The sequence below is a fragment of the Mesocricetus auratus genome, unplaced genomic scaffold (genome assembly GCF_017639785.1).
Source record: "Mesocricetus auratus isolate SY011 unplaced genomic scaffold, BCM_Maur_2.0 Super-Scaffold_6730, whole genome shotgun sequence".
Classification (NCBI taxonomy): domain Eukaryota; kingdom Metazoa; phylum Chordata; class Mammalia; order Rodentia; family Cricetidae; genus Mesocricetus; species Mesocricetus auratus.
The window spans coordinates 74701667-74724975 of NW_024429184.1; the positions used below are offsets into that span (position 1 = coordinate 74701667).

The window sequence follows — 23309 nt, forward strand, 5'->3', positions numbered from 1 at the left end:
TTATCCCAGCAGGAAGACAGAGCAGATATGCTAGCCAGGAACCTAGAGACAGGAAATGAAGCAAAGCCACCAGAGTGTGCTCTTTATTGACTCGCTCCCTATGGTTTTCTCAGCTTGCACTCTTACACAACTCAGGACCTCTTGCCCAGAGGTAACACTGGGCTAGACCCTCCTACATCAATCATTAATCAAGAAAATGTTCCTTAGACTTGCCTACACACCGTTCTTACAGACTCATTTTCTGAGTTCCTTCCTCTTAGACATGTCTAGGTTTGTGTCACATTGACACAACCAGTACTCTTTCCAGTGAGAGTTTGCAAGACTTGATGATGAGCTAAGAGTTGGAAGCACGATTGGCAAAGGGGAGTATTTTCATGCAGCAGTAATGACAAGACTTGTACATTTGTAACCTATAAGAACGGGGGCCAAATCTTCTGTTAGCATGCTTTGGAAGGTGTAAGAGGTCCCTTCTATCATCATCTGATGGAGAGAAGCACTGAGTCTGCCATTAAAATTCCTACCTGTGGGCATAGTGTGCATTAAGGGAAACAGTGGGGACCTGGTTTGTCTAAGACCTTGGAACACTTGAGAAAACTTAGGTGCCTCACTCTTGGGTGGCTAGTCTTCTCTCCTGGGGTCTTCCTTTGGGACCCAGCCCTGGATTCCACCAGAGCATTTTTTCTCCCTCAGGGTCTTCTTTTTTACCCAGCAAACTCTGACAGAGATACTTGGATCATCAGTTACTAACACACAACAGAAACTGAGTTTCTCCACAAACGTTTGAATTCTGTCCATTTGTTAGAGGAGGCAAGATCTTCATAGTTGAGGATTAACATAAGAAATAGTTACTGTCCTTCTCCAGCAGTGGGGTCTGGGTAAGGAGAGTCATTGCAGCAATTGTAGGCAATAATATTAGTACCTGTAAGGTACAGTTCACTTGCAGCCTGCCTTTCTAGTTAGACAGATGAACAGAGACTTTCTATTTATACATCTTTTTATGTGTTTTTATTTAGATTAGAAACATGCATCTTTTTTATTTTTCAGTTTAAATTTAGATAAGAAACAAGGTTGCTTCACAAGTCAGATCCAGGTCCCTCTCCCTTTCCCTCCCCTCCTCCCGTGCCCTCCCCCCAATCCCCCCATTATCCCCTCATTTCCCCAGGGAGGGTGAGGCCCTCCATGGGGGTGTCCATAGTCTGTCATTTCATATAGGGCAGGGCCTAGACCCTTCCCCAAGAGTTCAGGGTGAGAGTGCACCTCACATTGTTGGATGGGAGTCCAAAGTCCGTGTGTATACTTCGGATGGGTATTGATCTGCTGCCCAAGGCTCAATAGATTACCTAGGCCTCCTCACTGACACTCACATTCAGGGGGTCTTGATCAGTTCCCTGCTGGATTCCCAGGCTGATGCCTGAGATTCAAGAGTTAACCTTGTCAGGTCAGCTGTTTCTGGGGGTTAAACCAGCCCAGTCTTAATCCCTTTGGTCATCAGTCCTCCCTCTCTGTTACTGGCTTTCTTGAGTTCAGCTCAGTACTTAACCGAGGGAGTCTGCCTCTTCTTCGATCAGCCCCTAAATGAAATTTCTGTTTCCCAGACTCTCTGGCCATGGGATTGCAGGCTGGCACTCCCCAGATCTATGTCTAAAATCCATATATGAGAGAGTAAACCACTAATTCTGTATGACTTGTTTGATTCTGACTAGATTATTTCTCCACTTTATTTGGATCCCCCTACAAATAAAATTCAATACTACCACTGCTTTTCTTCTTGCCTAAGAAGAGACTGTTTCTACGAACTATGAAGACATTAAATTCCAAGCACATTATTCAATCAAATGATCCTGTGCGCTCTGGTCACTGCACAGAGCTCTCTTGTCTGTTACTGGACAAGAGCTAAGCTCTGGACTGCCCGCAGGGAAGCCACAGTGCCCAGGGAGCATAACGGTGTGCAGCTGTGGAAGCTAGAGTTGGTGAGAGCAGGGCCTGGGCTATCTCTGAGGGGCTGTGGGGGGATGGGCTGGGAGGGGGGGAGGGGAGGGGGAGGCTGCTCTTAATCTGCCAGTCCCCTGTGCCCTACAGCATCTTGGCTTTATCTCACCTGGCAGAGCCTACACAGTCCTGGGAGCCACACACTGAGTAGCAGGGACTTGGACCCCTCAGGGCAGAACAGTCACCAGGAACTAGAGTGGCGTCTGGGACGCTGATGGGGACTTGAGCTGCCGCTAGGTCTCCTGTCAGCGATTGATCGATCCGGAGGTGAGCTTGGGGCTTTCAAGGCATAGCGGGGTGATTGTTGAGCTCGGTGAAGCTGAGTGGCAGGGCACTTTCTTGTGGTTGCAAGCGCAAACAGGCAGGGTAGGGACAGCCACACGAGTTGGCAGTGCCTGAAGGCAAGGTGCACCCTCAGGGCTCCAGGAAGGTGCAAATGCTCTCAGTTTAGCAGCCGGATGGGGCGGGGGAGGTTTGGAGTGGGGGTGGGGATTCTAGAAAGAGGCCAGTCCTCGCTGCCCCTTCCTCAGTCTGTGAGGCTGAGACTGAGTGGAGGGGTTGGGAGCTCCCGCCCCGCCAGCTGCATGCCGCCCCTGCACAGGCAAAGTTTGTCTTTCTGGGTCCAATCTGCCCTCTGCTTTTGCAGCTCTGCAGGTGCCACTGTTCGTCGCTTTCCAGCTGCAACCCTCACCATGGAGTCCCCGGTCCAGATCTTCCGCGGGGAGCCGAGCCCCACCTGCGCCCCAAGTGCTTGCCTACTTCCCAACAGCAGTACCTGGTTCCCTAACTGGGTAGAATCGGACAGCAACGGCAGCATGGGCTCCGAGGACCAGCCGCTGGAGACTGCACACATCTCTCCGGTCATCCCTGTCATCATCACTGCTGTCTACTCTGTGGTGTTCGTGGTGGGCTTGGTGGGCAATTCGCTGGTCATGTTTGTCATCATTCGGTGAGTGAGGAGACAGGGTAGGGTGGTGGCAGGGGTGGTGTGGTGTGGTGTTTAGGAGTGAGTCAGCCAGATGTGGGGTCTCTTTTGTGCAGGATTATGGAGGTTCTTCAAGGTGACATCTTAAAAGAATTTCCTGGGAGAGTTTTTACAGGAACTGCAGGGTTCACACAGGGCAAATCTGGACTTAAGAGCTACCTGCAAAGGTTCAAAATCTCTGCTGAGAGAACCCTGGGAGAAAGTGCCCAGGTTCTGATCACAAGGTCATCTCCTGGTCTAGAAAAGAGAACATCTGTGTGAGCCTTTGCTTGCTTACCTGCTTTGGATTGAAGCACTTTACTGCCCTGTGTAAATATGTCTTTAAATAAATTCCAGGCCCACCAAATGCAGTGGAGACAATACAGAATTTTCTGTGAACTCATCAGACTGGTGTTGTGACTTATGAAGTGAAAACCAATATGCTATTTCGTGAATATCCACTAGAATGCTTTCACAGTGCCCAGGATCAAACCCAATGAGCGTGCTAGGCAAGCAGTCTACCTCTGAGCTATTTGTTTAGCCCTTGGCTTTTTGACACAAAAGTCTTATGCAGCACAGGCTGGACTTGAGTTCATTCTGTAGCTCAGGCTTGTGTGCCTTCACCTCCCTGGGTACTAGGATCATAGGCCAGGGCCTTGATGCCCAGTTCATCCCTGTTCCCATTCACTTCTCCCTATAACCTCCGAGCTCTGGCTGCTTCATAGATCACTTTCTTCTGTTTGCTAAGTAATCAAATCCTCATGGCCTCATGGCTCTCTTCTGCCCTCTTGGAATATTTCCCTTATTAGTCAAACAGGAACAGATTCAGTGGTGCCTGTGCATGCTAAAAGAATTCATATGAGGAATTGGTTTATGTGGTTGCAAAGCTAGCAGGGAATTGGAAATTTATAATTGAGGGAGCCAGAGGGGCTTCTTCCTTGGTGAATTTCAGTTATGCTCTTAGTGCCTTCTGCTGGTTCAGCCAGGCCACCCTTGTGGTCAGGGTTACTTCACTTACTTAAAACCAACTGAATCTAGACTAATACTTCCTATAAAAACCCTTCACAATAACACCCAGATGAATGTTTGAAGATGTAGCAGCCACAGTCTGGCTAAGGAGAAGCATTAAACCTACCACCACACTCCCTCCCAAAATTGATTCATTTTTTTTGATGGGTGTGTGGCCATGATTATCAGGTATCTGATGATGAACCCCCCAAACTAACTAACTCTCCAAGTTACTCAGGCTTATCAAAAAACTCCACTATTCCCTCTCACTCTGGATGGCTACCTGATGACTCAATATGCACTTCTGAATTTCTAGACCTACTTGTATTAGTACAATAAGGTTACCATTACAAAGTTCAATAGATCAGTAACAGATCATTTTGTCTCACAGTTTTGGATGCAAAAACCCCAAGGTTAAAGTGTACCAGGTTAGTTTTCTCTGGAATTTCTCTGTTGGACATGCCATCACTCTTTGCAGCTGCCATCTCCATGTGACCAGATGGCCTTTCTATACATGACTATGCCCTAACCTCTAATAAAGACAGCAGCCATTCAGTGGATGTGTGATCTCACTGGATCTTAATTACTTCTTTGATGGCCATGTCACCAGTCACATTCTGAGGTGCCAGTGATTAGGACACCAACATATTAAGCTCAACCTATGACATTATGGCCCTGACCCTTCCTTTTTCACTCTTCTAGAGCACTTCCTTCCAGCTTCAAACTCTAGAGCAGTTACATTTGTATTCAATTTAGTCCAAAGCTCACTCCTATGAAGGCACATTTCTTTGTCAATTAATTTTAAGGATAAACAAAGAAAATTTTACAGATAAAATGAGAAATTCTTTGGTTCTCAGTAACAAGCTTTGACTTTTCCTTTGCTCCCGGGTTTTCAGTAGTTTGCAGCCAGGGTTTGGCTCCCTCCCAGTCCTATTGTAGAGTGGAGGACATTTGCCTCTCCGTAGCTCAGCATCACTATGTCGAAAGTTCCCTCAAAGAATCATCTTGAAATAGGCATAGAGTTAACTATGGAAGGACTACTATGAAAAAGGCTACATTTCTCAGCTCAAATTTATTGATCCATCCAAATTTTCTGAGCATGGTGTTTGATTGTCATGAAGAAAGCAGTTTCCTCACCTATAAATAAGAGAAAAGCTTACTTTTCCTTAAGCCGCTAAGTAGAATTTCCATAGTTCACTCCTCTTATGCCATCTTAAGTTTGAGATAGATACTGGCTTATCAGGATACCTCTGAGCCAATGTAGACAACAAGCCAGACTGTGTGACTGTCTCAGAATTGAATAAGTGTAGGACAGAATGAGATAACCCAATTGGAGAGTCTCCAATAGCATTGCTTCTTCTCCATCAGATCTTTCATCCCCTCCTCAGAGTCCCCACAATCCATGCATTAGATGTCCTTGTCTTCCACAGTCTCACAGGTATCAGACTGCCTCCTTTCACATATTGTAAACCACTGCAGAGGAGCCCAAAGAAGACTGGTGTGCAGTGTGGCCAACTGCACACCATCCACCACTGCTGCCTCCTGCAACTTTACCATGGGCTTTGAATAAAACAATATCTCTCATTTTTCTGCATCCTGTCTTGGAACCAACATGAACATTTCTTTATACATTAAAATGGTAAAAGCTACTTCGGAAATTAAGAGCCTATCTTTCCTTCTTCAATTATTTTGTACATGTTTGAGAATCTCTTAAAAGAGAGCGTCATGGCAGCTGCTTGTGTGGATTAGCTAAAATTATTTTCTCTCAGTCAAATATGTGATCCCAATGAGTATGAATCCTGAACAGCCATTTCAGGCCAGAAGCTAAACAGCAATAAATTAGAGAAAAAGGTTGGGAAAGGGAGGGAGGTAAATAGGAAAGAAGTCACCTGGGCTGGGGCATAGCCCTGCAATCCCAGCTGCTTGGGAGGCTGAAGCAGGACAAATGTGAGCTCAAGGCCTGTTTGGACAATTTAGTGAGAGCAAAATAAATCTCACAATAAAATAAATAAAACCACAGAGCTGGGGGAAGTGCCAGCTTACTTACTGAGCACATATAAGGCCCCAGCACAAAAAAGAAAGACAAGAGATGGGCTATAGCACCCCTAATGCCTGAACAGACCACGCACAACACATCTGAACTGCTTCCATGTTCTCTGGCATTATTTTCTTTCCTGACATCTGTCTTGGGGCTAGTTTCATGAGAGTTTCTTACTTACTGGGAGGGAAGATTTCCTCTCCATTAGCTATTGGGCTGTTTCCTGGGCGGGCAATATCTTCCTGAGAACTATGTGGATGGCACCTCCTTCACCCTAGCTTGACTTCTGGAAGCAGGCAGTCACGGTTGGCCCCAAAGGCTCTGTGCTCAGCTACAAATCTACAATTCTGTGGCTGGAAGACAGATGCCATTCTAAGATTGATGAGGTTTCAGTGGGACAAGTAATACAGGCTTAGAATTGTATCAAGAGCTTTGAAGCTAACATTTACTTGTTCCTCACCTTTTCTTTAAAAGGGTATGCCAGCTCATGTCTTCGGCAAGGAAAACTTACATAAGAAAAATAGATGATGGTAGTCTTTATTTTTCGAGACAGTCTCACTAAATTCCCCACGCTTGCCTCAAACTCACTATCCTCTTAGTTTATCCTACCAAGCCCTATGCTACCATACTTCAGAGGAGAATGGATTTTAGGATAAGGTTAGTGCTGAAAAACACTTGTGGGTTATTGTCTGTTCATTAGTTTAGCACTTACCATCCCAAATGGCCAATCAGGTCAGAATTTTCATGAAAGATTTAGATCTTTGCTTATGTCACTTATTAAGATTTCTATATGAAGTCAGAGAAATAATTTTAAATATCTGTATACTTTTTGGTACCCAGATGGCTGTGCCCTGATGAACATACTGGGATTTGTTCTGAGGACTCATTGCCATGCGGCAATATCGAGAGGAAGGGATTAGCTACTCCAGTGAAATTGTTTATTGGGCATTGCCCACCCCCCTGCCACAGTCCTGTTGGGATAGGCTGCCCGGGTGTAATGCTTGCCTAGGGTTGTTCCCTGCACTCAGTTACCCCTGTAGTAACTGAAAGCAAGGCCAGTAGCTTGTGCTCCTGCTCCATCCTCTCATGATGCTGGCTCTGGGCATGAAGGTGAGCACTGGAAACAGCCTGGCTCCAATGGGAATGAGATTCCACAAAGGGACTGCTGACAGAGGGAATGTCAAAGACATCTCAGAGGCAAAGACCATATTTCCCCTCTATTCACAAATGAATAAAGAAAACTCACACATTGAAATGTTGTTGTTCACTTGAAGTGCTGCTCAGAGGCAGTGGAATATTTAAGAGGGGGGGCTTAATGTAAGGAAGTGAGGTCCTTGGCTGCATGCCCTTGAAGGAAATACCTACCTGTACACAAGAACAGAAGAGCGAGCTCTCTCTGTCTCTGTCTCTGTCTCTGTCTCTCTCTCTCTCTCTCTCTCTCTCTCTCTCTTCCAGCTCCCTCCTCCTCTTTCTTCCCCCTCCCCCATTGTTGCCTGAGGTAAACAGGCCTTCTCTTCCTTGGTATACTGAATCATCATGATCTCCTCCCAACAAATGTGCCTACAGAAACCTCCCACACTGGGAGCCAAGACAACCTTTCCTCATTACAGATAGGTTACCTTGGATATTTTGTTACTGTAACAGAAAAGTAACATCATTTAATACCTATATGTACTGTGAGATGTTTAACTTCATCAAACCAACATCATCTATTACCACACAGAGTTACTTCTTTGTGAGTGCCAGATATGTAGAAAGCACACTTAAGACCTGTCCTCAGCAACTTTCAGATCCACACTATACTATCCTAACCATAGCCATCATTTACACATTCGTTCTCCAGATTGAATTCATCTTGTAACTGAGAATTTATATCTTGGATCAATGTCTCTTCATTTTCCTACCCTTTTGGTTCATAAACACAAATGCTAGCGTGTAATGCAACCTAGAAAACATGTATCATTCTTGTTGGCAATGAAAAGGAAGTCCACCCACCACTTGCTTATCTCTTGCGATGCTGGTCTCCTACTGCTCGTTCAAAAGGACTCTGATTCCCCGAGGCTGTGTAACTTCCCTCCTACTGAGTCTAAATGTGAGCAAAACTGCTGTGGGAAGATAGTTTCCAGGTCTGTGGGGTTCGTGTTGTAGCTTTTATTACATTAGTTGTCATTTTTAATTAAATTTCATTACATTGGGAGCTTGACTTTCTACTATGTCACTGACTTTCATTTTAGGACAAGTCACTTGTTCCTCTGAATTGCCACCCTCCACCTCCAAATCACTGCAGTTGTGTCTTCACATCTGTAGCTTCTGTCTTTGTATATTCAACCAAATGTCCTTAGGCCTGCCTTGTTTTGTGTCAGTACCAAATCGGTGCAAGTTAACAAACAACAAAAAACAACACCTCCCCCAAATAATTACTCCTAAATAATGAGTATAACACTATTTACATTGTATTTGATTCATGCTGGGTATTATAAGCTAGAGATACACAGGAGATGCGTAGGCTACGTGTGAACACTACATCAGTTCATACAAGGGCCCAAGCACTCATGGGTTAGGGTATCTCAGAGGGTACTCTCTACCGATACCCAAGGCACAACTGTAGGGCATATGGAAAACGTCAAATATAAAAACATGTGGTAGTGCTTCAGCTCTGCAGGGACAGTAAGTTAATGCTTTATTGTAGTATTGCCCTCTGAACTATGCCTAGTGATAAATGTTTTCTGTACCCATAATGCAGATGTGGCCACATTGATCAGGATGCTTTCCACCTTTTATTTGCAAAAGGTGGCAGGATTTCATGAGTCTTTCTACCTTTCTGATGGAATACCTGAGTCCTTGAGGATCTTTAGAAGAAGATGGCACTGAGTTCCTTTACCCAGTAGACCTGGATTCCAAGAGCCCTCATTAAACACAGATAATATTTCTAAGAATTGTTTTCAGACTTTTCCTTTCAGAAAAATTAGAGGCATTAGTATCGTACAGGACTATACTACAGGGCCATGGGAGGTTATTACAATAACAAGAAGAACAGCAGTTGCCATGATGATGACAGTGGAGACCAGCATCCCCTGAGCCCTTGTCATGGGCCAGGTCCCTGCTGTGTGACTTAATACTTGGGTGTGTGTAATCTAATCATCACCACATAAGCATATATCAATCACTTTGTAAGTTACCAGTAAATGCATAAGATTTTTTCTTATGCATTATTGATGGGTCATATGTCTTCTCTGACTCAACACTATTCTTCCCATCCATCCAGTCTCCTATCACTCCCTAGAAAGCTCATTTTCTCACTGCCTCCTGCAAGGAATACTTGGTATCAAGCTTGTCTACGTGTCCCTGTCATCTGGCAAGCTCAAGTTCCCATCAGGATCTCTCTTTTGTATCACCTGTAGAGATGGCCCTGTTTTCTAGCTTCTTTCCCTCTGCCTATTCCCTTAGTTTACACTGTGAGTTAGACTCAGTTTTAAGTCATCAGATTTTAGTATGTTGCACATCGAGGGGTTGACTTTTGAAAACATGTTGAAAGATGAAGAGGTAAAGAGAGAGGAGACAAGCATGAGTGAGGAGAGAATAGAGCTGTGGAGCTCAATGTGGAGCAAAACTGGAAATAAAGGCTAAGAGAGAGAAAGGTAACAGGAAAAAGTAAATCTTCAATGGTGTTGTGTTCAAGCACCAGGTCTTCAGATTTATTGTGCTATTATCATGAAGCTATAATGAAGTACACATTAAAGAAACATCCATGACATTAAAATAATATTAAAAAATGGGTCAGTATCAACACCCAACAAAAGAATCCAACAATACAGTCATTGTCTCTTCTACATATTGTCCAAGCATAGCAGGCACAAAGAAATGATAAAAATCCCAAGACTCTGCTAGGTCACAAAATCAGATTCTCCCTTCTGGCATTGAACTTCACATTTCTAGCACTGTGAGTGTCACATTCTCCTGGGAATTCTGCCCCATGACATTTGTTCTTGATATAGAAAGGTACCTCTGATCCCTTCATGACACAAAAGTACCCATGGTTTCTATTCACTTGCAGAGATAATCTCTAGAATGGGCTTGAGTTGAGCTATCCATAGGGAACATTTCTAACTCTCTGGAGTATCCTTCACTGGGGGTCACATCTTCAACTCCCTAATTGACCTCTCGACCTGGTCTGTTTATTCCCCCCCCATCTTATGTAGAGTACTATGACTCAGTCTTGTAGCTCTGTGGAGACTAGCAAGAAGAAACCCCCATCTTTGCCTTTAGCGCCATATGTTCTGGAGATGGGTATGCTAAAAAGGGCAACCACTTGCAGCCAACCCACCTTCAGCTTTTACACACAAGCCAAAACTTCCCACCTAGATTGTGCCATTTTACTTTAAATGCTTACAAACTTTTATAAAGCATTATGGATGAAATGGGGCAAAATCATACTCTATCACAAAGGAAAAAAACTACTTGTTGCATCCTCAGTGGACATAAAATGAATGAAAAGACTGGCTAACATTTTACTGTAGTTAAATATAAGTAGCTTCTGGGGCTCTGCCAGCATCTGAGAGTAGAGGTCTTGGTTTCCCCTTATGTGTTCATGGAGTCCAGCACAGTATACTTCCTGGAAGACTTAATTCTGTTGAACTTCTGGTTCATTCTTTTCTTTAGTTCCAATTGTAAGCTCTCTTTCCTGTCAGTGTGGTAGGTTTCTAAGTACCTCTCTGCATGCCCTGTCCTTCAACACTAGGTCTGTCTCTGCCTATGTTACATAGATCACTGACACCCAAATGTCTTAAGATAGAGAAAGGAACAGACATAAATCTCAAAGCCAAATTGAAGGGCATGTTCCAGAATCAGGTTAGACAAATGAGAGTCAAAACATTAGCTTTTGAAAGTTATAAGAAGCTGGAATGACAGATGTAGGAATACATAACTTGACATCTAACTCTTGGATTGCAACTTCTGCATTGTAATTTGCATTTATATCACTTTAAAATTTCTAAAGAGATTTCCAAGATTTTTAGTTACCTCAATTACAGAACAGAAACATTCATCTCTACCACATGAAGTTATTGAGAGACCTAAGTGAGATAAAGTCTACATTCTGGATGGAAAGTTTGTTGAAGTGAGTGGTCAGTTCTCAGTTCTTTTATTCTGAGCTCTGATGACATGATGTGGATTGTTTATAAATTCAGGTCTTATGCAGTTTTGTACATCTATTGGTTATAATTACTTTGAAAAGCTAAAAATCAGATGCCATCCCCCATTTTATGATGACTTAGATCCATATCTTATTTTATGGAGTTCTAGTGTCATTACACTCATGTCAGGGTTCAAGTTTCATTTTTACCACTATCATTATGTTCAAGTTAAATTGGGTAAAATGGCTACGAGTGTTATCTGGAAGCTACATCCCATTTGGCTTTCTGGGTTAACTGTTAGATTCTGCTCAAATATGAAAGCGAGGACAGGGTGGGGAACATGAAATGAACAAGGCATGGCCACTGGGAGAGGGAGGAAATATATTTCACTCACATGCCAAAGTTACCTTTGGAATGCTGTGCTGTAAAAATACATTTTGTTCATAAGGAAACTGAGACTTTGGAGTGCTAGGTCCTTGCTATTTTTGAGAACTTGAACATTGCTCGAAGGCCTATGTGTTGAATATGGGGCCTCAGTCCTTTAATAGATACAGGCTAGTAGGTTGTAGATTTTTGTAGCTGCACCCTTACATGGGGGCTTGGAACCTCATGCCCTCTTCATATTCTTCACTACTAGTGGTAAAATGAATGGCTTTGCTCTGCTATAAACTGCTGTCTAGAGGTGTTGCCTTACCACAGGCCTGAAACTACAGGGTCACCAAGGCATGATATGGAACCTCCAAGAAAGAGAATAGAAATAACCTTTTCTATAGACAAGTTAACTAGCTTAGGTATTTGTCATCATGATTCAAAAATGACTAGTAGATCCAAGTGAATTATGTCTGTTGGTTGGAAGGAAAAACTAGAACCAGGACTCAGGTATGTCTAATTTTATAAAGTAAATAATGCCAGTAAAAGTTCATGAAGACTCAGGAACCTCCAAACACAATAGTAGCTGGAACATCTTTTAGTATCAGTGCTTTTGTTAGAGAAAGTTGAAGGAGTAGGAAGTATGTCTATAACCTATATTTTTCCAAACATTTAAAAACAGGGAATATTCAAATATATTGCATTCTATATTTTCTCATTAAAAACATTACTTCCATAACTGTGCTTGCTTAGCTATCTGTGCTTTTAAAAAATATTTTAAGTATTTGGTTATAAAGTCTTAATCATTTTCTAAAACATATAGGCCATTTAACAATATTTGAGTAAGGTGTCTGAAGGTGGAATGTGTTTCCCCACTCCCTATATTAAAAATAACTCTTTTAGAAATGGACCATGGAGGAAACCAGAACTTGCCAGCTTTAGTACTAATCCTTGCAATGCCCTCCCACCCACTTGATAGCGTATCTTGGTTCTCACAAGAAGCCAAAGGGGAGATCAAAGGTGATGGGTGCCAAGAATGGGATGTATCCTGCCTGCCAGATGTGTTGAGCTAGACTCTATAGTGGCCTCTCTCTTGGGTTCCCAGTTTCCTATCTTTGTGTATCAGAAACTGACTTAGGAGGTTTAGACTCAGGACTGTGACTTCATACTGGGCAACACCATCCCATCACTCCAATATCACTAATGGATATTTTTCATGAGGAAATGTATGTCTCTAGGAGTACAGGGATGCATTTATTGTGATAAGGTTTACAATTCTCAGGTTCACAGAAAGGAATTAACACACAGCTTTTTCCTCTTGGCTGCGGAGAGGTGAAACACTATGGATATTTACTGCTAAATAGATTCTGGAGGAAGCATTCCTTCAAGTAACAATTCTTTGATTGTTGATTCAGATTTGAGTGAAAATGGTGTTGCTCTGTGCTTCGTGTTAGAGTATAGAGAATGATTTCAGCTTCAAACAAATCTTGCTGATCCAACTTCAACATTACTGTCCCTTTGACTGAAAAGTGAGACACTTCAATAAACTGCCCAAGACTGGGATAGAGAAATGCAGAATTTATTTTTATTTTCTGAGATGTTGCTGTATCAAAAATAACTCAGTTTTTAATTTATACAATACACTTAAATGATAAGTTGGTAGCATGTTGGCAAGCAGAAATCAATGAGTCCAATTGTGCTTTGACCATTACAACTGAATATAATTTAAAACTGAACACCATTTTGTACTTTCAAATGGTTAAATAATTACAGTCATTGATTTCTCAAAGTAGCCATGAAGAGAAAAAAGTTTTGTATTTGTTTTATAAAAAGAAAAGGAAAATATTACAAAAATACTTAAGGTAAGATTTCTGTGGAGGATTAAAATAAATCATCACCTATGACATGAAGACCTTGATGAATAGTAGTCTGTCTGTGTAGTCATCTATTTATTGATCTGTACTTCCTTCATTCTCTTTTTTATTTAAATGTTTTGAGCAAAGCACTAAGACAAAACCTTATTAGAATCTGAGTCCCTTTTAAACTCTGCATTTGTAATGAGTGCAAAAGGAAGAAATAAATGTGCAGCAAAATTAACAAGTCAGCGACTATCACTCACATTAATGCTTTGGGTTTAAGTTACAAGGAATTGCTATTGTTTCTTATCATCTAGATACACGAAGATGAAGACAGCAACCAACATCTACATATTTAACCTGGCCTTGGCAGATGCCTTGGTTACTACTACCATGCCCTTCCAGAGTGCTGTCTACTTGATGAATTCTTGGCCTTTTGGAGATGTTCTGTGCAAAATTGTCATTTCCATTGACTACTACAACATGTTTACCAGCATATTCACCTTGACCATGATGAGTGTAGACCGCTATATTGCTGTGTGTCACCCTGTGAAAGCTTTGGATTTCCGCACACCTTTGAAAGCAAAGGTTATCAACATCTGCATTTGGCTCTTGTCATCATCGGTTGGCATATCAGCAATAGTTCTTGGAGGCACCAAAGTCAGAGAAGGTAAGATCCATTGTTTTCATCCCACTTGTAAAAATAGAATGTTTGATTAGATGGACTTCTGTGCATTCCTCTGTTTTTACCTTGGGGAAAGAGTAGAACACATACTTACTGGGAAACAAGCAAACAAAAAGCAATGTAAAATACAATTTCTACATCCATGGAAGATTAGAAACAAAACAATTTCGTGTTCTTTCCACCTCTAAACATGGAATGTGGTGATGACAGTACGAGTTTCATATCCTTGAAATGCTTAGTGAATTTGGAGGGAATACAAATCCAGGGAGAGAAGACAATGTACACCAGCTTCCTTTTTGTTTCTCCTCTTCCATTATTTTCCAGAGATGCTTTTGAGGCACCAAGGTTTAGAGTACCATTTTGCAAAACACATTTTGGAAACTAGTAGTTTAGAAATGTGCTACATTTTAACTAATGATGTGGTACTAACCAGAAAGTGAGTGTGAATAATCCTGATAGTATTCCTGTGGGTCATAAGAAGAAAAGCATGCACATGAGGCCTTCTTACTGCCACTGGATTACATCATACTCACTATTCTCATTTGGGGGATAAAAGGGGGTTTGGAAGGGTATGAAGTAAATAAACAAAGACAAGACTGTTTTGAAATGCTACCTAGAAAGACCATGGCTTTCCTTTTTTTCCCCAACAAGGGATTAAATTATTAAGGAATATGTGAGATCTCCTTTCTGGTTTAAGGTAATTTCTGATATATCTTTTCTTCATTGGCATTGGTCAGTTCATAATCAGGTTCACAGGTGGTTACAATTGTTGCTCTATGTAAACAGGGCAGCTACAGTTTCCCCATGTTTATCAAATTGGGATGAGGGATGAAATTGCCTGGATACTTTAGAATACACCAGTGCCTAGATACCAGCCTTGGAGAGCCTTGCTTAATCAAGCTGGAATATGACCTGGGTTAGTCTGACCTGCAGCCAGGGTGAGAACAACTGTCTCAGGAGTTTTGCTTTTCTAGCAAAAAAAGAGAAGCTTTTGGAAGTATATTTCATCTTAATAAAGATTCCCTAGAGGGAAGCAGGTAAACAGCCTTTGAACTGTATAAATGCTATTTAATGTTCTTGTAGGTGTCCAGATGCATCCTTTTATTAGAGAGCTTTGTAGTGCCTGTGAATACATATAATTGAATATGCATAGCAAGGACTTTTCAGGACATAGGAAAAGAACAGGTGCTAAAATCATTGCTTATCTTACATGGTACATGCATAAGTTATTCTTGTTCATTCTAGACAGTTTCTTTCAGAAAACTTTTGGGGTCACATCAAAATTGAAATGCTATTCTGAGTTTCAATTTGTGTCTTACCACCACACAAGCATAGCCTCCATTATCAACACCTCCACTAGAGTGGCACATTTGTCACATCCCAGCCTAAATTCGCACATCATCACCCAATGTTGATAACTTACATAAGGGGTCATTCTTGGTGTTGTGGTCTTATGGTGCTTCCCACTGAACTGTGTTGTGAGTTCCCAGCACAGTGACAGCAGGTGATAGACTATGACATTTGTCATTCAACAAGCAGCTGCAAAGATTATTAATCACACAGAGGAGTTTGTTTTTTCAAGACTACATTAAGAGGAAATAAATGGCAAGAAACTCTTCTGAGGCTCAGGAGCCTATACATCACAAGTCCCATCAGGAGCAATGGTCTGCACATTCTAAAATGAGAGGGACTGAGTGACAAAGGGTGACAGATGATTTTCCTAGGGCAAATAAAGACCTGGCTTTGTATTTCATGTTCCACTTGCAGATTTAACAACCATATTACTTCTAACATGTGTCAGAGAGTTATACGCTAGAAGAAATTAGTTACTTTTTTCAAATAAGGGTTTTGTTTATATTATGAAAGATGATCTTTTTGGAATGCATTTATTTTGAAGTGCTGCACCATGCTGCCTATTAAGACCATTTCCTGACTACGAGGAGTATTTTAGGTCGTCTGTCCAACTGGTCATGGCTGGCTGGTGCTATTCTTCAGCGTTGCAACATAATGGTCCTCAGAGGTTGTGGCTTGTTGTATGTCTACCATCATCCACTAATGCCCACGAAGTAGTGGAGGCTCTTGTATATAGCAATGTTTTTACTTTATGACCATTAAATATTGAATTTTATGCTTTGCACATGTGTGAATTATTTATTTTAGTAATCATAATCTGCATCATCAGTACTGTTGCAGACAACCCTAGACAAAGAACTATAGGCATCTGAGGGATGCTAGGAGGAGGAGAAATAGCCTTCTCCAGGAAATAATCTTTAGTTTTTTATGCATACCAAATGATTATCCCTGCAAACATACAGACAAGTAACATTATACACAACAAACAGTTTATATTTATATATTTAGTAATATGTATGCAGCAAAGTTAAAGAAATAGAGGCCATGAATTTGAGAGAGAGCAAAGAGTATACATGGGAAGGGTTGGAGAGAGGAAACGAAAAGGGGAAATGATATAGTTTAATGTCAAAAAATGAAAAACTAAAAGGGCCCCTTTAGTTTGGTTGTTGGATCTAATTCTAATTATGGTAGTGCCAATGGGAGCTATGACCCTACTGTACTAATCTGCAAGGGAAAAGAAAGCCTGAGGCCACAATTCTAGCATGACCTTCAAAAGGATCGACTTCCTCCAATTCTGAATGTGAGAAAAATCCTGTGGTGCTTAAAGAAACACTACTCTTCAAACTGAAGCAATTGTAAAATAATTAAATCCGAATGTGTCTTCTTTTTCCAGAAGCAGATGTTTGAAACAAATCATGGCTTAGTACCATTTTGTGGTCCCTCCTCTTTGATGGCATATGTTCAGTGTCTTGGGCTTATTTGGAGGCCACTTCCACTCCTCAATTGCTGTTTACTTCGTACAGATTTTTAAAAGTAGCTGCCATTGATCATTTTCATCATCTATCATGCATATTGATAAAATATTTACTAAGCTGTAACTATATGTGGAATTCCCCAAGCTCCACCCAATGTTTGACTGAGTCTTTGCAACTGTTCCCATCAGTTGCAAGATGAAGCTACTCTGATGAAACTTGGGCTAGGTACCAATCTACATCTATAACAGACTATCATTAGGCTTTTTTTGCCAATTGGGTTTGGTTCTATCCTAGGTCCTTGTGCTATCCAGACTCTGGATCCTGGCCCTCCAGACAGTGTCAGGTGTGGGCTTCCTCTAGTAGTATGGGTCTCTGTCTGGACCAGTCACTGTTTGGCCACTCCCACAGTTTCTGTGCATCTTTTAAAACTCAGTACATCTTGTAGGCAGGACAAATTGTTGGTTGAAGGTTATGTGGTTGGAGCCTTCATGGGGTTGACCTAAGCCCTCTGTATATATGCTACAGTTATATAGCCAGGTCTTCATGTGGGACTCCTAACAGTGGAATCAGGAGCTGTCTCTGACTCTTTTGCTGGCTTTTGGGACTCCGTTCCTCAAAACAGGTTGCCATGTCCTTAATACCAGGGAGGTGCCTAGTCTTAATGCATGCCATGTTTGGTTGATATCCATGAGAGGCCTGACCTTTTCTAAATAGAAACAGAGGAGGGGTGAATAGAGATTGGGGGGGGCTGGGAGGAGAAGTGGGAGGGGAAGCTGCTACCAGGATGAGATGAAGAAATAATAGAATAATCATTATTTTTAAAATTAAAAATAAAACCCAAGATCACCTTTTAAAAAAAGTTTTTTATGGAGCTGGAGAGACAGATCAGCAGTTAAGAGCACTTGTTGCTCTGCAGAAGACCCACATTCAGTTACACAACACCCACATGGTGCCTCACAAACATTTGTAACTTCAGTTCCAGGGGATTTAATTCTTCACCACCATGGGCACCAGGCACACACATTGTATGCATACACATATGCAGGCAAAACACTCACACACATAAAATAAAATCAATAAATTAAAATGTTTACAAGATTCATAGATAAACATAGAACATTTATATTAAACTCAGGGTTTCATGATGGATCACCTACTGAAGTTTTTTTAAAAATTTGTTTTCTAAGACAATGGTGATGATTTTTAAAGGATATTTTAAATCTTTTCACATAAACAGTAAAGCAAAGATTGATGTAGATGATTATTGCTTTCTTTTGGTTTGTCTTCATTTACCTTTAAAATTTTTGTACTCATTTCAGTGATGCTGATAATCACAGTGTGCCAAGTGTTACCATTAAATCACAGCACTCGAGTCATACATAGATGTATTTCGTTATCAAGTTTTATGGAACCACGTAGATAGTTAATGTTTTTAAGACAAGTTTGTTAAATTCAGTAGAAAGATTCAAAACGTTTAATCACTAACTAGAAACAGATGTTGTTTTTAACTCTTTTGTCAGAGCCGTGGGTGTGGGGAAATTGTACAATAAGTGCCCCATGTGACACACTAAATGTGAGCAGTTTGGCTAATCTGAAAGTCACCAACACCAAGCCAGCATTCACAGCTGGACAAATCACACTGCCAACCTGCTTTGCTTCTTTATTCTTCATAGAACTCTGTGTTTGATGGCAAATAGCTCTGTAGATACATTTTTTGATAGAATGCTCAGTATAAGGAACCATCTGTTTCTGACTCGCTGTTCTGCTTCCTGTGCTATTTCACTATACTTGGACTTCTGAAATCAAAGGGATTGGGATTAACATAGAACTCTGCAGTCATAGTACTGAAAATAACAGGATTCTCTGTGATTTTTGTTGACTTTGGTCACTTCTGGCAGATATGGATGTCATTGAGTGCTCCTTGCAGTTTCCGGATGATGACTACTCCTGGTGGGACCTCTTCATGAAGATATGTGTTTTCATCTTTGCCTTTGTGATCCCAGTTCTCATCATCATTGTCTGCTACACCCTGATGATCCTGCGCCTGAAGAGTGTCCGGCTCCTCTCTGGCTCCCGAGAGAAGGACCGCAATCTCCGCAGGATCACCAAACTGGTGCTGGTGGTGGTGGCAGTCTTCATCATCTGTTGGACCCCCATTCACATCTTCATCCTGGTGGAGGCTCTGGGCAGCACCTCACACAGCACAGCTGCCCTCTCCAGCTATTACTTCTGCATTGCCTTGGGTTATACCAACAGTAGCCTGAATCCTGTCCTTTATGCTTTCCTTGATGAAAACTTCAAGCGCTGTTTTAGGGATTTCTGCTTCCCTATTAAGATGCGAATGGAGCGACAGAGCACCAGCAGAGTTAGAAATACAGTCCAGGATCCTGCTTCCATGAGGGAGGTGGACGGGATGAATAAGCCAGTATGACTAGTCGTGGAGATGTCTTCCTACAGCTCTCCAGGTAGAGAAGAGTTCAATGATCTTGGTTTAACCCAGATTACCACTGCAGTCTGAAATGGAAAGATGAGGTGTTTGATAGTGCAGACATGTCATGCTCTAAAGTCTTCAACTGCAGGGCACATTAGTGATCTAGCTGAGTAGGGGCAGCAAGTCTGAAGAACAAAGCACAGGAGGATCTGGCAACAACAAGGAAGGCAGTCTAAACTCAACCCATTCATAGGCAAAGATAAGACTCTTCTTTCTGGTTCACTTGGTTTAGTTAACCTCCATCTGCGTGGCCTTCCCATGCAACAGTTCCAAAACTAAAGAAGAAAACAAAGGAAAAAGCAAAGCAAAACCAAACCACTGGATCCAAAGTTTAGTAGACACCAAATGTACCTGCTACCACTGACAGAAGCAACCTCAGCTAGAATGAGAGCATGCCGATGCTCAGATCCAGAGCATACCCTGCTGGATGGACAGGTCTCTCGTGTGAAAAGAATGCATCTTAGGAAGAACTTGGACTCAGACTCATGGCACTGAACAAGACATAGTGGTAGAGGGCATCATCTTAAAACTTGTGAACTTGTTTAAAGTTGTGAATGCTCTCTTCACAGAGTTTTTAATGCCTTGAAAACTACAGTTTGCTAATTAACATATCTAGGCTTTAGCATGCTATTCAGGTAGATAATCTTCTGAGCAAAGATGTACCGATGTTAAGAAGTGTGAGGCATATATACCAACAAAGTGTGTGTAGTTTCATCTGTAAGTAGTCTGTGTGGAAATAAGGAACAGGCTTCCTGCCTAGCCAGGACATTTCTCAAGGCTGCAGCAGTGATACCACTGGAGGCATGGAACATTGATGCTGAGATATTTTGCTGCAATGTAAGCTTTTCTAGGACTCAGTCATGGTGTGATTTCCTCTGGATTCCTCAACCATCATTTGTGCTAACACTGCTCATAACTTGGTATTAACAAATCCCCAAATTTTGAATTCACTCTAAGATAGTAGTTTTGGTCAAATCTACTTTGTGGTAGCATCTGTTTGTAAACACACACCTATTGCCAGATTCTCTACTCAGGTAGAGCAAATTGTTTTGATCATGTGAATCTTCAGGTATTATGATCTGGTTTTTCACGTGAAGTAGAATTGTTTCCATATACATGCTGATGAAGGAAATGAAGCTTGAGGTGCCTAAGTACAGCTTGCATGGTCTTGGGTAATGGTGTATCATGGAGGTTACTGTCTGAGAAACCCATTTAGGATAATTTTGCTAAATCTTCCAAATGACATATAAATTCCCCTTCTTTAAAATTTATGGTTCAGAGAAAATGAGCATTTTTTGTTGTAATTTTACTTGAAAGAAGAAGGAAAGGGTAATTTAGAAATAATATCTATTTCTAAGCTTGTTCATGGTTAGGGCAGCACCCCTTGGAGTCTAATAGAGCATCTAATGTGTGGACTTGGATACTGTAGATTCCATCCGTGCGTCCTCACTATCAGCTGTTTCACTGGTGCTGCTCCCGCTCTCTCTGGAGAATGAGACCTGCATGAAGGTATGACACACTCTGCAGAGTCACTGTTATTATGTTTATCTCCATTCAGGACTTTTATGCTACTGATTACAATGGTGACCAGTGACACTGTAGAGACATTTTCTGATGGAAATAAAGTGCTCTTTTCAGTACTCCTTATATTTCACTGAATACCAAGATGCTCTGGGATTCTTCTGTAATAACACAAAGCTGGAATGTATTAAGCACATGTGTTAGTGTAGATTTAAGCATGGAGGCTAACAGAGGAAGACAGACAAGTAAAAAGGAGGCAGGGGCATGCCCTAGAGTGTAACACACTTTTTTGAAAATTATTTTATTATTATCATTATCATTATTATTATTATTGTGTGTGTGCACATGCATGGAGAGGTAGGAGAACAACTTTTCACAATTAGTTCTCTCCTTTTTCTTTTACATGGTTCTGGGGATGGAACTCACATTATCAGACTTACATTGTCATATGTTATGTGCCTTTACTCACTGTCTTATCATGCCATCCCAGACCAAAGCTTTCTTAAAGAGCAAGTCACCACCCTTGCATTCTTATAAATGAATATATAGAGAAGAATGACTTAAATATTGGGTGACATTAACCCAATAGTTAAAACCTTGGCTATTATGCTAAAGGGACATGTATGTGAACAAAGTAGTTCCATGAACAAATGCCACCGAAGTAGGCCATAGAAATGCTTCTACATCACTGTAAGATGTGAGAGATGTTGATAGATTATTCTCCAGTACCAAATACAATGGAGTTACCACATCACCATGGAATGGAGTTACAGCAGTGACCTCTTTAACTTTATGCTCTGCTAATATCCCTGCTTCCTGCATTTCTTGATCCCATGGACGGGGGTAAGTAGCTTTGCTGCCCTTGAATGTATTCTGAACTTCTCCTTGACCCAATTGAAAAACAGGTGACAGCCACTTTGGGGCACTAGTGCAAAGAATCACAGAGATTCACACACAGGAGGGAAAGTGTCAACTACCTACATATATTTTATTATTGAAGTTTAGATATGTGCACATATACATGATCATATATATGAAAGAGAGCAGGTGCATACATGTGTGTGCACATGTGCATGATGCTAGGAAGCAGTTGTCATATTGCCATGCTTGATTGTTTCCAACTGTGCTTTTGTTTAACCCCATGGTTCTCAAGTGACTCTCCCTCTCAGAGGTTCCCCGAAGGCTCTCCCATCACACAAAAAACTGTTGCTTGTTGTGTCTGTGACCTTAAGAACAGCTCTACCTGGACTTTATCTTCCAACATTAATGACAACTTTTGGAAAAAAAATTCTTTAGAGAGAAATCAAGAATTTTGGGGAAAAGGGTTTAATTTTGTGGCAGATACAAGTTGTTAAACTTGTATCCAGCAATTTATATGTACTCCATTTGATACATAAGATGAACAAAATGAGGAATACACTGGCAGGTTTTAAATGAAAAAATTTAAAGGAAAACCTATGACAAGGTTGTGTGTCCATTCCACAAGACTTATTTTCCAAGCAAGAACTTGGTATCAATATGAATGTCTCACAAGGTTACAAATTGGCTCGGGCCATGACAATTTTCCTCTCTGAAAGTGAAGTGTGTTCTTTGCCATATGGATATTATTTATACCTTATATTGATAGTAATTATACATTGTATATATGATTGTGTGCCTTGTAATAAAACCAAAATTGTACCTGCTAAAAATCCCAACCTTTTGTCATTTGTTCTTCAGTGACTTCAGGGGACCTCACAGTCTCACGAATGGGGTTAACTTGTCCTCAAAACTGTCTGTGTCCCGAACTTTCTACCCATCATAGTGTGGCAGAGGGCTAATGGAACACAACAAAGCAAACCACAATCTTTGATTTGTAGACCTGTGGAATAACTTAGGAAAATTAGCCTGTTTTCATCATAGTGCTATCAAAATCAATGCTAAGCACTGTCTTTCCAACAAGACTCCATTTTAAAAATATGAACACATGCAAAGTCCAAAAATTAACCCTTCTGGCAAAAATAATGTAAATTAAACTCAACCTACAAATGCATTCAGTGTTCTGCCCATCTTTCAACATAAGAATCTCTACTGCAGACTGCAGACTGCTTCTTGACCATACATTTGTTCACCTAAACAATAAGAAATTTTAAAATCACTCCTACATTTTGAGACAGAGTTTTTTTGTAGTCCATCTTGGGCTTGAAGTCACTTTAGAGCTGGGGATGAACTTGAACTTCCAGTTATCCTATCTCTATCTTCTAAGTGTTGAAATTATAGGCCTGTGGCAATATTCCCAATTGTCTGTGATGCTGAGGATTGAACATGGGGTTTCTTGCACGGTGTGCAAGCACTTTGCTAATTGAGTTTCATTGCCAGCCCTAAAATCAGTTTCTGGAGAAAACACTCTTGTGGAAAGCAACATAAACACAAGCAAGTAAAAGAGAAT

The 23309-nt window shown here is 41.3% G+C and overlaps 1 protein-coding gene across 3 annotated transcripts; it reads left to right on the forward strand.

Moving 5' to 3' along the window:
• Positions 1 to 1891: 1891 nt before the first annotated feature.
• Positions 1892 to 22566, forward strand: Oprk1 (opioid receptor kappa 1). 3 transcript variants are annotated; one of them, XM_040741519.1, is made up of 5 exons: positions 1892 to 1970; positions 2106 to 2256; positions 2636 to 2938; positions 13674 to 14026; positions 18768 to 22566. In XM_040741519.1, exons 3-5 carry the CDS (start codon positions 2682 to 2684, stop codon positions 19298 to 19300), a joined length of 1143 nt encoding a protein of 380 aa, XP_040597453.1. In that variant the 5' UTR covers positions 1892 to 1970; positions 2106 to 2256; positions 2636 to 2681; the 3' UTR covers positions 19301 to 22566. The 3 variants fall into 3 exon arrangements, with proteins under 3 accessions (XP_040597453.1, XP_040597454.1, XP_005086553.2); XM_040741520.1 differs by lacking the exon at positions 1892 to 1970 and having other exon boundaries at positions 2105 to 2256; XM_005086496.4 differs by lacking the exons at positions 1892 to 1970; positions 2106 to 2256 and having other exon boundaries at positions 2515 to 2938.
• Positions 22567 to 23309: the final 743 nt, after the last annotated feature.

Excerpts from the sequence above, each read along its gene's own strand:
- Oprk1 (XM_005086496.4), top strand. The coding sequence starts at position 2,574 with ATGCCGCCCCTGCACAGGCAAAGTTTGTCTTTCTGGGTCCAATCTGCC. Across the intron at positions 2,939-13,673 it reads GTCATGTTTGTCATCATTCG|ATACACGAAGATGAAGACAG; the intron begins GTGAGTGAGGAG and ends CTTATCATCTAG. Across the intron at positions 14,027-18,767 it reads AGGCACCAAAGTCAGAGAAG|ATATGGATGTCATTGAGTGC; the intron begins GTAAGATCCATT and ends CACTTCTGGCAG.